This window comes from Nerophis ophidion, linkage group LG12, assembly GCF_033978795.1.
Source record: "Nerophis ophidion isolate RoL-2023_Sa linkage group LG12, RoL_Noph_v1.0, whole genome shotgun sequence".
NCBI lineage: Eukaryota > Metazoa > Chordata > Actinopteri > Syngnathiformes > Syngnathidae > Nerophis > Nerophis ophidion.
This window is the reverse complement of record NC_084622.1, coordinates 22,459,482-22,476,043: the sequence shown is the minus strand read 5'-3', so window position 1 is coordinate 22,476,043 and position 16,562 is coordinate 22,459,482. Positions and strand designations below refer to the sequence as shown.

The 16,562-nt window shown below is 40.2% G+C and overlaps 1 protein-coding gene across 3 annotated transcripts in view; it reads left to right on the top strand.

Annotated features, from left to right (window-relative positions):
• Nucleotides 1-16,562, top strand: part of znf423 (zinc finger protein 423) — a 419,133-nt gene that overhangs the window by 214,610 nt on the left and 187,961 nt on the right. For 2 of the 3 annotated variants that reach the window (XM_061917090.1, XM_061917089.1), the window contains exons 5-11: nucleotides 897-1,021; nucleotides 1,134-1,215; nucleotides 1,324-1,399; nucleotides 4,579-4,859; nucleotides 7,258-7,565; nucleotides 10,891-11,271; nucleotides 14,707-14,888. In XM_061917090.1, coding sequence (XP_061773074.1) covers nucleotides 897-1,021; nucleotides 1,134-1,215; nucleotides 1,324-1,399; nucleotides 4,579-4,859; nucleotides 7,258-7,565; nucleotides 10,891-11,271; nucleotides 14,707-14,888 — 1,435 coding nt within the window. The remainder of the gene's footprint in view (nucleotides 1-896; nucleotides 1,022-1,133; nucleotides 1,216-1,323; nucleotides 1,400-4,578; nucleotides 4,860-7,257; nucleotides 7,566-10,890; nucleotides 11,272-14,706; nucleotides 14,889-16,562) is intronic. The other variant, XM_061917091.1, reaches the window with a different exon arrangement.

Below are 16,562 nucleotides of genomic sequence, written 5' to 3'. Positions count from 1 at the left end.
GTTCAGTTTATCAAAGCACCAAGCAAACAATCGGAAAATTCCCATCATATCAATTCCTAGATATGGTCATAATTATTTTAAGTGCACTACGCAGAATAAACACAACATTATTAATATTGCTACTACGGATAATTTGATCAAAAATTCCCTAAAACAGCCCACTACCTATAATATAGGTTTTTTAAACATAAGACCCTGATAAAAAAAAAATGTTTTTGCTGTTACCTCAGAAATTGCCTGTTCAGATGTTATGATTGTGGCTCAGAGATTTGTACGTAGATTATATTTATTTTCCATAACAAACAGGATAACTTAAATACCCTGGCAGTGGCAATAAGCTTAAATGTTTGTATTTACATTTTTTGAGTTGATTTTCATAAAATATGCTATTTAACTGCTACTGTTTAACAAGGACTGATTTAAATTGTGTTTGCACAACAAATGTTTTGGCGCTTTTGTTCATGTGGGAGAATATTCCAATAAAGGTGGACTACACACTACTTTTGAATTCATTATTGGGCTTTGCGTATACAATGCAGTTAATCGCGATTAATCGGAGAAATAGTGCGATTAACTTCGATTAAAATTTTTAATCGTTGCCCAGCCCTAATATATATATATATATATATATATATATATATATATATATATATATATATATATATATATATATATACATCTATATATGAAAAAAGAGACAAGCGGTAGGAAATGGATGGATGGAAGTTGCCTTCTGTCTCCTGACCAAACGGTAGTTTCTACAAATAAATACAAGTATTTTAATGAAAGTGGGGGTCGTGACAGAAAATAATTGAGAACCATAGTCTTAAAGTGTTAAAAAGACCAAAACAATGTTACACAATTACCTCACCTTCTCCTGTCCTGCCATCCTCCAGCCGGCTGAGCTACCTGAAGCGTCACGAGCAGATACACAGCGACAAGCTGCCTTTCAAGTGCACCTTTTGCAGCCGCCTCTTCAAGCACAAGAGGAGCAGAGACCGCCATGTCAAACTGCACACAGGTAGGCTCGGGAACCATCATTGTGGATTTTAATTTCCTTTGTCCTTTTACTAATGTGATGTAGCAACTTTCCACACACCAACTGCGCTCCCTTCTCTATCTTACCAACACAGGGGATAAGAAGTACAGTTGTCAGGAGTGTGAAGCTGCATTTTCTCGCTCGGATCACCTAAAGATCCATCTGAAGACACACAGGTGAGCCCTCTCTCAGCTGTCATGCACATCAAATGTTTCTTTTCAAATGAAAAGGTGTTGCTTTTGATTGACCTCTCGGTGGTTTGTTTTCCCTCCACACAAATGTAGCTCCAGCAAACCGTTTAAGTGCAGCGTGTGCAAACGAGGATTCTCCTCCACTTCCTCGCTGCAGAGCCACATGCAGGTACACTCACTGCTCCTTGGAGGGTTTAAGTACAGTGCTACCTTGCATTTGGGTTGCAATCATTTTACAAAAGGTTAGAAAAAGACAGAATTGTACGACAAATGAAGGAAGATGAGTAAAAAAAATCAACCCCAGACTAGGTTTTTACAAACCCTGTTTCCATATGAGTTGGGAAATTGTGTTAGATGTAAATATAAACAGAATACAATGATTTGCAAATCCTTTTCAACCCATATTCAGTTGAATATGCTACAAAGACAACATATTTGATGTTCAAACTGATAAACTTTATTTTTTCTTTTTTGCAAATAATAATTAACTTAGAATTTCATGGCTGCAACTAATTGGAAACTAATTGTTGAAGCTTTCAAAGTGGAATTCTTTCCCATTCTTGTTTCATGTAGAGCTTCAGTCGTTCAACAGTCCGGGGTCTCCGCTATCGTATTTTACGCTTCATAATGCGCCACACATTTTGTTGATTAATGGCTTTCGCTTTGCATAGTAGAGCTTAAACTTGCACTTACAGATGTAGCAACGAACTGTATTTAATGACAGTGTTTTTTTTAAGTGTTCCTGAGCCAATGTGGTGATATCCTTTGGAGATTGATGTCGTTTTTTGATACAGTGTCGTCTGAGGGATCGAAGGTCACGGTCATTCAATGTTGGTTTCCGGCCATGCTGCTTACGTGGAGTGATTTCTCCAGATTCTCTGAACCTTTTGATGATATTATGGAGCGTAGATGTTGAAATCCCTACAATTCTTGCAATTGCACTTTGAGAAACGTTGTTCTTAAACTGTTTGACTATTTGCTCACACAGTTGTGGACAAAGGGGTGTACCTCGCCCCATCCTTTTTTGTGAAAGACTGAGCATTTAATGGAAGCTGCTTTTATACCCATTCATGGCACCCACCTGTTCCCAATTAGCCTGCACACCTGTGGGATGTTCCAAATAAGTGTTTGATGAGCATTCCTCAACTTTAGCAGTATTTATTGCCACCTTTCCCAACTTCTTTATCACTTGTTGCTGGCATCAAATTCTAAAGTTAATGATTTTTTGCAAAAAAAAAAATGCTAATGAATTTGAACATCAAATATGTTGTCTTTGTAGCATATTCAAAATATGGGTTGAAAAGGATTTGCAAATCATTGTATTCCGTTTATATTTAGATCCAACACAATAACACAACTCATATGGAAACAGGGTTTTTATATGAGGGGCTCAGTCTGGGGCCAGGAAAAAAGCCTGATAGCCACCACAAGACTTGCAACAGCTGTCCGTCACACCTAAGAGTTGGGCAAATATTTATACTCTGGGGGCCACATTGAGAGAAAAAAATGTGTCTGGGGGGGGGGGCCAATGTGTAGGTGTGTGTCAATTATATATTCACATTTAGTTGAAAAAATCTGCTGTACAGTGTGTGTGTGTTTGGGTCCCTTTTTTTATAGGAACACTAATACGAAAAGTCACAATCAAATCAACTTTATTTTTAAAGCACATTTAAAATTGACCACAGGGGTAGCCAAAGTGCTGTACAATAGGCAGGTTAAAAGATGACACAAGAAAAACGAGCAAACAGATCACGTTAACAAAAAACAAAAAAAACCTAGAAACAGGTTCCCAGCAGGTGCATTATGGGACGCCATGGGAGGATAGAGATCAGAGTGTTAAAGGCCATGGAATAAAAGTGTTTTTAAGAGCGATTTAAAAACAGGAAGAGAGGAGAGGAGGCCTGTCCAACACTCAAAGGTATACATAATATATATATATATACATATACACACACACATAATAGTATATATGTATATATTATTATTATGTATGTATATATATAAATATGTATATATATATATATATATATATATATATATATATATATATATATATATATATATATATATATATATATATATATATATATATATATATATATATATATATATATATATATATATAATTTATACAAAGGGGTGTGGGAAAAAATTGATTCGAATACAAATCAAATCATTTACTTTGTGCGATTCAGAATCGATTCTCATTTTTTTTAAATCGATTTTTTTTAATTTAATTTTTAATTATTATTATTTTTTTTAATCAATCCAACAAACCAATACACAGCAATACCATAACAATGCAATCCAGTTCCAAAACCAAACCTGACCCAGCAACACTCAGAACTGCAATAAACAGAGCAATTGAGAGGGGACACAAACACAACACAGAACAAACCAAAAGTAGTGAAACAAAAATGAATATTATCAACAACAGTATCAATATTAATTATAATTTCAGCATAGCAGTGATTAAAAATCCCTCATTGACATTATCATTAGACATTTATAAAAATAATAAAAAAGAACAATAGTGTCACAGTGGCTTACATTTGCATCGCATCTCATAAGCTTGACAACACACTGTGTCCAATGTTTTCACAAAGATAAAATAAGTCATATTTTTGGTTTGATTAATAGTTAAAACAAATGTACATTATTGCAATCAGTTGATAAAACATTGTTCTTTACAATTATAAAAGCTTCTTACAAAAATCTACTACTCTGCTAGCATGTCAGCAGACTGCGGTAGATCCTGCTGAAATCCTATGTATTGAATGAATACTGAATCCTTTTGAATCGTAAAAATATCGTTTTGAACCGAGACTCGAATCGAATAAAAAGAATCGATGTATTATCGAATCGTGACCCCAAGAATCGATATTGAATCGAATCGTGGGACACCCAAAGATTCACAACCCTAATATATATATATATATATACCGTATTTTCCGCACTATAAGGCGCACCTTCAATGAATGGCCTATTTTAAAACTCTGTTCATATATAAGGCGCACCGCATTATAAGGCGCATAGAATAGATGCTACAGGAGAGGCTGGGATTACATTATGCATCATTTAGGTGGAGCTGCACTAAAGAGAATGTCAACAAAACAGTTAGATAGGTCAGTCAAATTTTATCAATAGATTACAAACTAACGTTCTGACAACTCTGTTCATTCCCAAAATGAATAAACAGCTGTTTTATTATTATTATGAACATTTTCAGCAAATCATACAAAAGCAAAGTACCATTGTTGCATTAACAACAACATATTTGTGCATCTTTAACTGCACAAATGTGTCCCACCTTTACAAAGACATTTAACTACTTTATTTGTGTGTCAGGCTCACCGAAAGAACCGAGAACACCTCGCGCTGAGGAGCGAGAAAGATGGCGGGAAGAAGGGTGCTGGAGGCGAGGTGGAGCTGGAACAGGACTTGTACATGTGCGATTACTGCGAGGAGACCTTCTGCCAGACCGACGAGCTGGAGAAACACGTCCTGACCAGACACCCTCAACTGTCCGACCGTGCCGACTTGCAGTGCATCCACTGTCCTGAGATCTTTCTGGACGAGGGCTCGCTCGTCACTCATATCGAAACGCAGCATGCCAACCGCAAACACAAGTAAAGATCCACTCTTTTAACCCACTCCATTCGAAACAATCTGATTCTTCATCAACAACACAATACATTAGGACCTTCTATAACAATATTTAGTATGTACAAAACACAAAACCAGTCAAGTTGGCACCTTGTGTAAATGGTAAATAAAAACAGAATACAATGATTTGCAAATCATTTTCAATTTATATTCAATTGAATAGACTGCAAAGACAAATATTTCATGTTGGAACTGAGAAACTTGTTTGTTTTTTTTGCTTATAATCATAAACTTAGAATTTAATGACAGCAACACATTGCAAAAGTTGGCACAGGGTCATGTTCACCACTGTGTTACATCACCTTTTCTTTTAACAACACTTAATAAACGTTTGGGAACTGAGGAGACCAATTTTTTAAGCTTTTTAAGTGAAATTATTTCCCATTCTTGCTTGATGTACAGCTTAAGTTGTTCAACAGTCCAGGCTCTCTGTTGTCTTATTTTACGCTTCATAATGTGCCACACATTTTCCATGGGAGACAGGTCTGGACTGCAGGCGGGCCAGGAAAGTACCAGCACTCTTCTACTATGATCCCACGCTGTTGTAACACGTGGCTTGGCATTGTTTTGCTGAAATAAGCAGGGGCGTCCATGATAACATTGCTTGGATGACAACATATGTTGCTCCAAAACCTGTATGTACCTCTTTAGCATTAATGGTGCCTTCACAGGTGTGTAAGTTACCCATGCCTTAGGCACTATGCACCCTCATACCATCACAGATGCTGGCTTTTGAACTTTGCGCCCATAACAGTCCGGATGGTTCTTTTCTTCTTTGTTCCAGAGGACTCAACGTCCATAGTTTCCAAAGACAATTTGAAACATGGACTCGTCAGACCACAGAACACTTTTCCACTTTGCATCAGTCCATCTTAGATGAGCTCGGGCCCAACGACTCGTTTCTGGGTGTTATTGATAAATGGCTTTGGCTTTGCATAGTAAAGTTTTAACTTGCACTTACAGATGTAGCGACAAACTGTAGGTACTGACAGTGGTTTTCGGAAGTGTTCCTGAGCCCAGGTGGTGATATCCTTTACACACTGATGTCGCTTTTTGATGCAGTACCGCCTGAGGGATCGAAGGTCCGTAATACATCGTGATTTCTCCAGATTCTCTGAAACTTTTGATGATATTATGTACCGTAAATGGTGAAATCCCTAAATTCCTTGCAATAGCTGGTTGAGAAATGTTGTCCTTAAACTGTTGGCCAATTTGCTCACGCATTTGTTCGCAAAGTGGTGACCCTCGCCCCATCATTGTTTGTGAATGACTGAGCATTTCATGGAAGCTGCTTTTATACCCAATCTTGGCACCCACCTGTTCCCAATTAGCCTGCACACCTGTGGGATGCTCCAAATAAGTGTTTGATGAGTATTCCTCAACTTTCTCAGTCTTTTTTGCCACTTGTGCCAGCTTTTTTGAAACATGTTGCAGGCGTCAAGTTCCAAATGAGCTAATATTTGCAAAAAAATAACTTCAAAATATCTTTCCAGTTGGAACATTAAGTATATTGTCTTTGCAGTCTATTTGTAACTGTTGCGACTAATAATTATAATTTGTTTTATTTCTCTAAAAACAGAATAAGTTCAGTTCATAAAAGGGAATTCAAATCAAAATGTATAAAAGTTCATAAGAAGGCTTTATTTATGTTACTATGGTTAAAAATTTAATTTCATGCCTTTTTGTTGTGTTTGCGGGCATGCTTTTGTTTTGAAGTGTCTCGATTGGTCTGTGAACGGATATAAGGAAGCTGCTTCCGGGTATGAGTGAACATTTGTTTGATGCAATAATAAGGGAAAAAGAGAGCGACTGATCGTAAAAAGGACTAAAAAGTGTCACAAGGACTTTCAGCGTTTGGGCTATAAGAGCCATGAGATCACAATTTCCTCCTAAAAGAAGCATGCAGGCCAACGAGGTATTTGTCATTTCTGTTTGTATTTTATTTCGGTAAAATGTTTGAGCCATATGCTGTGCATGTTATTTTTACGTTTGTAACGTGCTTTATTTTATTAACTGTTTTCACGGTGAATTGAAGGGAAAGGAAGCCTTCAATAAATCACTCAAAGAAAGCCAATGTGTCAGTGCTATTTGGAGGGAGTTACACTATTCAAAGGAATATAAGTTGAAAAAGATTTGCAAATCATTGTATTCTGTTTTTATTGACCATTTACACAACGTGCCAACTTCACTAGTTTTGGGTTTTATAATTACAGGGTACATATATACAATTACATCCATGAATATTCTAAATTTAAAAAAATAAAACCACTGATTTCATCAGTTGAAGTTTATATAAAAACAATATAACCATAATAGATGTTATGTTTCCTCCTGTTGATAGTTTGTTGTTTTTCTCTGCAGATGTCCTGTTTGTTCAGAACAATTCCCCTCTGTGGAGGATGTCTACTGCCACCTGGACAGCCACCGCCAAGCTGACTCCTCCAATCACAGCGCCGCCAGCCCCGACCCTGCGCTGGGGAGCGTTGCTTCGATGAGTTCGGCCACTCCGGACTCCAGCGCCAGCCTGGAGAGAGGATCCACGCCCGACTCCACCCTCAAGCCCAGCCAGGGCAGCGAACGAGGCCGCAGAAGAGGGAACGACAGCGGGGAGGAAATCGGGATAAACCTGGGGAATCCGGGTGGAGGTGATTTGCACCACACACATTCCAGTGGGTATTTTATTACAATTTTAATTCTCAAAGGCAAATACTGTAGAAATGAAATTTGGATATACTTTAGAGTAGACAGTGTACAGCTTGCATAGTGGTATAGATCACTATCCCCTGGAATTGACGTTGTTTATGGGATGATATATGTGTAGAGAGGCGGAGCGAGCGAAAAAGCAGCGGGGCAGGGCACGCTGGAGCCCTGCCCAAGATGGCGGCAAGGAGGCGGAGAATGCGTCGGAGCGTGCCGGGAGCGACGCAGCAATCTGATCCAGGTGCGTGGATCGCGCACCGGCACACGGTTGACACATCTCCTCACACTGTATAAAATGGGAGAAGGAGGAGAGATCGGGGCAGAAGGAGGAGAGTCCGCAGCAGTGACTGGAGAGCAACAGGAAGCAAGACGCGAGAGACGAGGAGCGAGACGCGGAAAGCGAGCAGCGGGAGCGGCAACGGCGCAAGAAACTGTCTTTATAGAGTCAAACCTGTTCGATCATGTCCTTCCTGAGTGGTCAGTGGAACCCGAGTGGCGACAGAGAAAGTCGGTCACATTTGTAAGTGCAAGTTAAAGCTCTACTTTGCAAAGCCAAAGCCATTTATCAACAACATCCAGAAACGCCGACGGCTTCTCTGGGCCCGAGATCATCTAAGATGGACTGATGCAAAGTGGAAAAGTGTTCTGTGGTCTGACGAGTCCACATTTCAAATTGTTTTTGCAAATATTAAAATGTGACCGACTTTCCCTGTCGCTTCTCGGGTTCCACTGACCACTCAGGAAGGACATGATCGAACAGGTTTGATTGACTGTCGTTTATATTTCAATAAAGACAGTTTCTTGCGCCGTCGCCGCTCCCGCTGCTCACTCTCCGTGTCTCGCTCCTCGTCTCTCGCGTCTTGCTTCCTGTTGCTCTCCAGTCACTGCTGCGGACTCTCTTCCTTCAGCCCCGATCTCTCCTCCTTCTCCCCTTTTATACAGTGTGAGGAGATGAGTCAATCGTGTGCCGGTGCACGATCCACACACCTGAATCAGATTGCTGCGTTGCTCCCGGCACGCCCCGCCTCTCCGCTCCGCCGCATTCTCCGCCTCCTTGCCGCCATCTTGGGCAGGGCTCTAGCGTGCCCTGCCCCGCTGCTCGTTCGCCGGCTCCACCTCTCTACAATGTGCTTGTTGTATTTCTTTCAAAATAGTGGGGCTCCAACAATTAGGTGATAATGTCGATGATGAAAATAATAAATTATTAAATTGTTATTTTTAAAGACAAAGTATAGTTGGGATAAGGAATAACACATAAAAATATAACACTTTTTGCAACACCATTATTATTATTATTATATGGTAAAGTGTAATTTTAGGAAGTGTGCAAAGTTAATTGCAATTTTTCCAGTCTTCAACTAACAAAACCCAAAAGCAGTGAAGTTGTCACGTGTAAATGGTAAATAAAAACAGAATACAATGATTTGCAAATCCTTTTCAACTTATATTCAATTTAATAGACTGCAAAGACAATATACTTAAAACATTTAAACTAATAAACGTTATTTTTTGCCAATAGTAGCTCATTTGGAATCTGATGCCTGCAACATGTTTCAAAAAAGCTGGCACAAGTAGCAAAAAAGACTGAGGATTTCGAGGAGTGCTCATCAAACACTTACATCCCACAGGTGAACAGGCTAATTGGGAACAGGTGGGTGTAATGATTGGGTATAAAAGAATCATACAACAACTCACTATTTGAGTCGATTCTGATGCCCGGGGTGACTAGTCGATTTAGAATCGATTCGACGCGATTCTCTATTCAAATCGATTTTTGCAATATACAAAACCCATAAAAGCAGCTTCCATTAAATGCTCAGTCGTTCACAAACAAGGATGGGGCGATGGTCACCACTTAGTCAACAAATGCGTGAGCAGATTGTTGAACCGTTTAAGAACAACATTTCTCAACGAGTTATTGCAAGGAATTTTTAGGGATTTCACATAATATCATTTCACGTAATATCATCCAAAGGTTCTGAGAATCTAGAGAAATCATTGCCCGTGACCTTCGATCCTTCAGGCGGTACTGCATCAAAAAGCGACATCAGTGTGTAAAGGATATCACCACATGGGCTCAGGAACACTTCAGAAAACCACTGTCAGTAACTACAGTTCTTCGCTACATCTGTAAGTGCAGGTTAAAACTCTACTATGCCAAGGGAAAGCCATTTATCAACAACATCCAGAAACGTCGCTGGCAATGTGTCGCTGCCATTAAATTCTTAGTTAATGATTATTTGCACAAAAAAATAAATTCACTTTCACAGTTCGAACAAATTATACATTTTATTTGTAGTCTATTTAATTAAATATAAGTTGAAAAGGATTTGCAAATCATTGTATTTTATGATTTACACAACGTGCCAACTTTACTGGTTTTTGGTTTTGTATTTATTAGACATACAATCAGATCAATGTGCCGGACACTTTGCTTGATTAAAACAAAAACAACTGTTAATTTTATTATGCCATACTTGACACCTCTGAATTCGGGAGATGTGGGGGGGGGTGGTTGTTGAGGGGGAGTAGAGGGGGCTGTATATATTTTCATTTTATATATATATATATATATATATATATATATATATATATATATATATATATATGTATGTATATATATATATATATATATATATATATAAAATCCGTTAATGATTGAGTATATCCGTCTGGCCACCGTGTTCAATGGAGAAGTCCGTCCATCCATCCATCCATTTTCTACTGCTTGTCCCTTTTTGGGGTCGCTGGAGCCTATCTCAGCTGCATTCGGGCGGAAGGCAAAGTACACACCGGACAAGTTGCCACCTCATTGCAGCAATAGAGAAGTCTGATCTACAAAATTTGCAGGCAGCATACTCCTTCCCCTTTGAGCTGTCCTGGATGAACTGAAATTATTTTTTTCCAATCATTTTGGAACTTGCAAGCGTACTTCTTCTTCTCACTCGTTGCCATGTTTCTTTTTCGTCCGAATGGAAATCAGGAGAAATTCCGGAAAATGGTAGCCCTGGGAGGGGCACTGAAATTCGGTAGTCTCCCGGGAAAATCGGGAGGGTTGCGGCACCTCAACGACCCCTGCCCCAATCTCCCGAATTCGGATGTCTCAAGGTTGGCAAGTATGCCATGGTGTACCCCGCCTTCCGCCCGAATGCAGCTGAGATAGGCATCAGCGACCCCCCGCTGCCCCAAAAAAGGGTCAAGCTGTAGAAGATGGATGGCTGGATGGATAGTCGTAGTGCTGTGGTAGTAAACTGTGAGGGATCATGTAACTGAGTGTGTGTCTACCTCCTAAAGGTGGAGGAGGAAGTTGGGGCAAAGTGACATACTCCTGCCCGTACTGCTCGAAGAGAGATTTCAACAGCTTGGCTGTGCTGGAGATCCATTTAAAGACCATCCATGCTGACAAGCCGCAGCAGAGCCATACATGTCAGCTCTGCCTGGACACATTACCCACGCTCTACAATCTCAACGAACACGTGCGCAAAGCTCACCGTGCCAGCGGAGGAGCCGCCAGCCCGGCAGCGGCGGCCTTTCCGCTCCTGCAGTTCACCAACGTGACAGCGTTCCACTGCAACTACTGTCCGGACATGTTTGGGGACATCAACTCGCTGCAAGAACACATCCGGGTGTCCCACTGTCTGCCTGGTGGGATTATGGCGGGCTCCACCACGTTAGGTGAGAACAACACTCTTTTACATGGAATGGACATTAAAGAGTACCTATGAGGAATTTTATCTACAAACCCTGTTTCCATATGAGTTGGGAAATTGTGTTAGATGTAAATATAAACGGAATACAATGATTTGCAAATCATTTTCAACCCATATTCAGTTGAATATGCTACAAAGACAACATTTAAGCGCCATCTGTTTCATGGACGCCCCTGCATATTTCAGCAAGACAATGCCAAGAGTGGGGGTACTTTCCTGGCCCGCCTGCAGTCCAGACCTGTCTCCCATGGAAAATGTGTGGCGCATTATGAAGCGTAAAATATGACAGCAGAGACTGTTGAACGAATGAAGCTCTACATAAAACAAGAATGGGAAAGAATTCCACTTTCAAAGCTTCAACAATTAGTTTCCTCAGTTCCCAAACGTTTATTGAGTGTTGTTAAAAGAAAATGTGATGTAACACAGTGGTGAACATGCCCTTTCCCAACTACTTTTGCAATATGTTGTCTTTGTAACATATTCAACTGAATATGGGTTGAAAAGGATTTGCAAATCATTGTATTCCATTTATATTTACATCTAACACAATTTCCCAACTCATATGGAAACGGGGTTTGTACGTTTAAAACATTGCTGTGTACTGACTCAGTGTCTGCCCTGAGAACGGTAGTTGTGAGTTCAAACCCCGGCCGAGTCATACCAAAGACAATGAAAATGGGAGCCATGACCTCCCTGCTTGGCACTCAGCATCAAAGGTTGGAATTGTGGGTTAAATCACCAAAAATTATTCCCTGGCTTGGCCACCGCTGCTGCCCACTGCTTCCCTCACCTCCCAGGGGGTGATCAAGGGTGATGGGTCAAATGCAGAGAATAATTTTGCCACACCTAGTGTGTGTGTGACAATCATTGGTACTTTAACTTTAACTCTATGTTTTTGTGTACATTTTTGCGTTACTGTTCCAGAGTCGCATTTATGACCCATCTTTTGAGTCTTTCTGCAAAATTGTTTGATTGTGAAGGCGTGAACCAGATTGCAAATACAACCACAGCACCGTCTCTAAAATTATTATTTTTTAAAAATCATACCCTTTCAAACATACGCTATATTGCCAAAAGTATTTGGCCACCTGCCTTTACTCACATATGAACTTGAAATGCCATTCCATGGAATTGTCCAAAATGTTTTGGCATCCCGGAGTATTCGAAGTTCCTTTCACTGGAACTAAGGGGCCGAGGCCAACTCCTGGGAAAAAAAAAACAAGGAGACAGAACAGGATCAAACATTACAGGGAGACAGAACAGGATAAAACATTACAGGGAGACAGAACAGGATCAATCATTACAGGGAGACAGAACAGGATCAGACATTACTGGGAGACAACAGGATCAAACATTACAGGGAGACAGAACAGGATCAAACATTACAGGGAGACAGAACAGGATCAAACACTACAGAGAGAGACAGAACAGGATCAAACATTACAGGGAGACAGAACAGGATCAAACATTACAGGGAGACAGAACAGGATCAAACATTACAGGGAGACAGAATAGGATCAATCATTACAGGGAGACAGAACAGGATCAATCATTACAGGGAGACAGAACAGGATCAAACATTACAGGGAGACAGAACAGGATCAAACATTACAGAGAGACAGAACAGGATCGCTGACAGGTCTGCAAACTTACGGCGCCTCTTACAAAAAAGGTGAGATACAGGTAAACAATGGGATGGCTTGGGGGGTTGAGAAAAAAATGTAATACAAATATGATTAGATTTATGCTGTGCACCACAGGAGCCAGGAATACATTTCATATCTAACACTTTGTCATTCAGTAATTGCCATTTTACTAGCTCCAGCCTCTTCCCATCTTGCTGTAGCTTTACTTAATGTGAGTATGTCCACCTCACTGTGACATCACTAAGTAGCCAGGCTGCAAAACCCCGCCAACAAGAGGCGTCCATAACCGCATGCAAGCTTATGATTGATTGAAACTTGAATTAATAGATTGCACAGTACAGTACTTATTCCGTACAATTGACCACTAAATGGTAACACCCCAATAAGTTTTTCAACGTGTTTAAAGGCCTACTGAAAGCCACTACTAGCAACCACGCAGTCTGATAGTTTATATATCAATGATGAAATATTAACATTGCAACACATGCCAATACGGCCTTTTTAGTTTACTAAATTGCAATTTTAAATTTACCGCGGAGTTTCTTGCTGAAAATGTCGCGGAATGATGACGCTTATAAAGTCGCGTGTACGTGACGTCTCAGGTTGTAGCGGACATATCAGCCCAGCACCACACACGGCTAAAAGTCGTCTCTTTTCATCGCATAATTACATAGTAATTTAGATATCTGGGTTGCTGAATCTTTTGAAATTTCTTCAATTGATAATGGAGACATCAAAGAAGAATGCTGTTGGTGGAAAGCGGTGGTTTGCAGCTTCCTTTAGCAACCGAAACACAACCAGTGTTTGTTTGTTGTGAAGCTTTAACACAGAGCGATCAAGCGAACATGTTTCTCTACGTCAACCAGCAAGTTTTTGGATGGGAAAATTGTGATATTAAGTCAGCTCTTATCGGAGACCTCAGTGGATAATGGGACCTTCTCCTGCAGCTCAAAAAGGCATCTGTGATCTTGGCTCCTCCATTGGCTTCTCTCTGAGACACTGGTGGTATGACTTTTGAATCTCACTAAAACACTATTAAAACAATAAGCAGATAAGGGATTTTCCAGAATTATCCTAATAAATGTGTCTGGTAACATCTGAAACGCTACCACTGCCGCCGCCCAGAGCCGTCGCTTTTTCTTTTTTTTTTCCTTTTTCTTTTAGTGCCTCACTGTAACTTTCCTCATTCATGAATCTTTCATTCTCGCTCAAATTGATGGGGAAATTGTTGCTTTCTTGGTCTTTCTCTTGCTACTGGAGGCCATGATTATAAACAATGTTCAAATGTGAGGAGCCCTACAACCCTTGACATCACGCGCACATCGTCTGCTACTTCCGGTACAGGCAAGGCTTTTTTATTAGCGAGCAAAAGTTGCCAACTTTATCGTGGATGTTCTCTACTAAATCCTTTCAGCAAAAATATGGCAATATCGCAAAATGATCAAGTATGACACAAAGAATGGACCTGCTATCCCCGTTTAAATAAGAACATCTCATTTCAGTAGGCCTTTAAGTCGGGGTCCACGTTAATCAATTCATGGTAGATTTGCTGCTTTGGCATGGTTTAACACAAATATCCAACATTGTAACGACATTTACAAGCCAGAAAGGATGAAAAGGTTCCCGTTCTAAACGTAAACAGAATGTTTGGAAGTGAAAAACATGGGCTTGGGGATAAGGTGAATGGGATGTGCGTGTGTTGTGTCACAATCCATGTTTGTTGTTGTTGCTAACCTTGTTGCACTCCACCACAGAAGGGAACCATGCCTTCTTCTGCAACCAGTGTTCCATGGGATTTCTGACAGAGTCTTCGTTGACGGAACATATTCAACAGACACACTGCATGTCGGCTGCGGGCGGCAGGGCTGCGTCCGGGGGAGCGGTGGCCAAACTGGAGTCCCCGGTGCTGCAGTCCGCATCCCAATCTTTCATGGAGGTAAGCAGGAAGCGCACAATAATAATAACAATAATAATAATAATTAAAGCTGCAAGCAGCGATGGACGGGGCCGACTTTTGCTGGTGTTTCCTTCCTTTACCCAGACAACATATCTTTACCTGCACATTACCTACCTTCTCTGTATCCTGGAGTCAAACTGGTGCCTCCTTCTTTCACCCAGACAACATATCTTTACCCGCACAGTACCTACCTTCTCTGCATTGTGTGGTCACGCTGGTGCTTCCTGCTTTTAAGCAGCCATCTTGAGACGGCAGCAGCGCGGAAGCATTAGCGCAGCTGTTGTTTGAAGGCTGGTAAAATCAAAACCGGAGCAGTTAGAAAAACTCTTTGCGCAACTTTCAATCAGAAGGGTTCAATCTCTTTCCTGTGCGAGTTTGAAGCCGACACAACATACGCGCTCAGGGGAGATAATGTTTGAAAAAAGGTGACGGGTTTTTACAAAACTTTTGTTTTGAAGGGATAATTGCCAACTTCCTGTTGATTTTTGCTGAAGGATCTCAACTAATGAAATCTACCGGGGTAATAATTAAAACTCTTTCTTTAACTTTTAATCAGAAGGGTTCAATCTCTCTTCTGTGCTTATTTGAAGCCGTAACGACAAACGGCCTCAGAGGAGATAATGTTGGAAAAAAAGCGTCATTTTTTTTTTTGCCAACTTTTGGATTGAAATGGGAATTGAAAACTTCCTGTTGATTTTTGCCGGGGGATGTGAGTGTATGAAATATAGGTCTGGCTTGGACCTACATTTCATAAAATTGCATCCTTCAGCAAAAATCAACAGAAAGTTTCCTAAAAAATGTCATTTTTGCCTCTTTGAGCTGTAATTTGACCCGCTTAAAATGCTTCAAAACTCACCAAATTTGACACACACATCAGGACTGGCAAAAATTGCAATTTAATTAAAAAACAAACCCCAAAACTCAAAATTGCGCTTTAGCGCCCCCTAGGAATAAAACACAGACAAAACTGTTCCTAGGAAGAAAACACAGACAAAACTGCTTGTAACTTCCGGTAGGAATGTCGGAGAGACATGAAAACCTCTATGTAGGTCTCACTTAGACCTACATTTTAATAATTGGCATCGTTCAGCAAAAATCAACAGGAAGTTGGTAATTACCCCTTCAAAATAAAAGTTTTGTAAAAACCCGTCACCTTTTTTCAAACATTATCTCCTCTGAGCGGGTTTGTTGTGTCGGCTTCAAACTCGCACAGGAGAGAGATTGAACCCTTTTGATTAAAAGTTATTAAAATAGTTTTGATAACTGCTCCAGGTTTTGATTTCACACGCCTTCAAAGAACCCCTGCGCAAAGTTTCTTAAAAAATGTATTTTTTGCCTCTTTGAGCTGTAATTTGACCCCCTTAAAATGCTTAAAAACTTACCAAACTGGACACACACACCAGGACTGGCAAAAATTGCGATCTAATAAAAAACCAAACCCCAAAACTCCAAATTGTGCTCCAGCGCCCCCTAGGAATAAAACACAGACAAAACTGCTCCTAGGAAGAAAACACAGACAAAACTGCTTTTAAATTCCGGTAGGAATGTTGGAGAGACATTAAACACAAACCTTTATGTAGGTCTCACTTAGATAATTGACATCCTTCAGCAAAAATCAACAGGAAGTTGGCAATTACCCCTTCAAAACAAAAG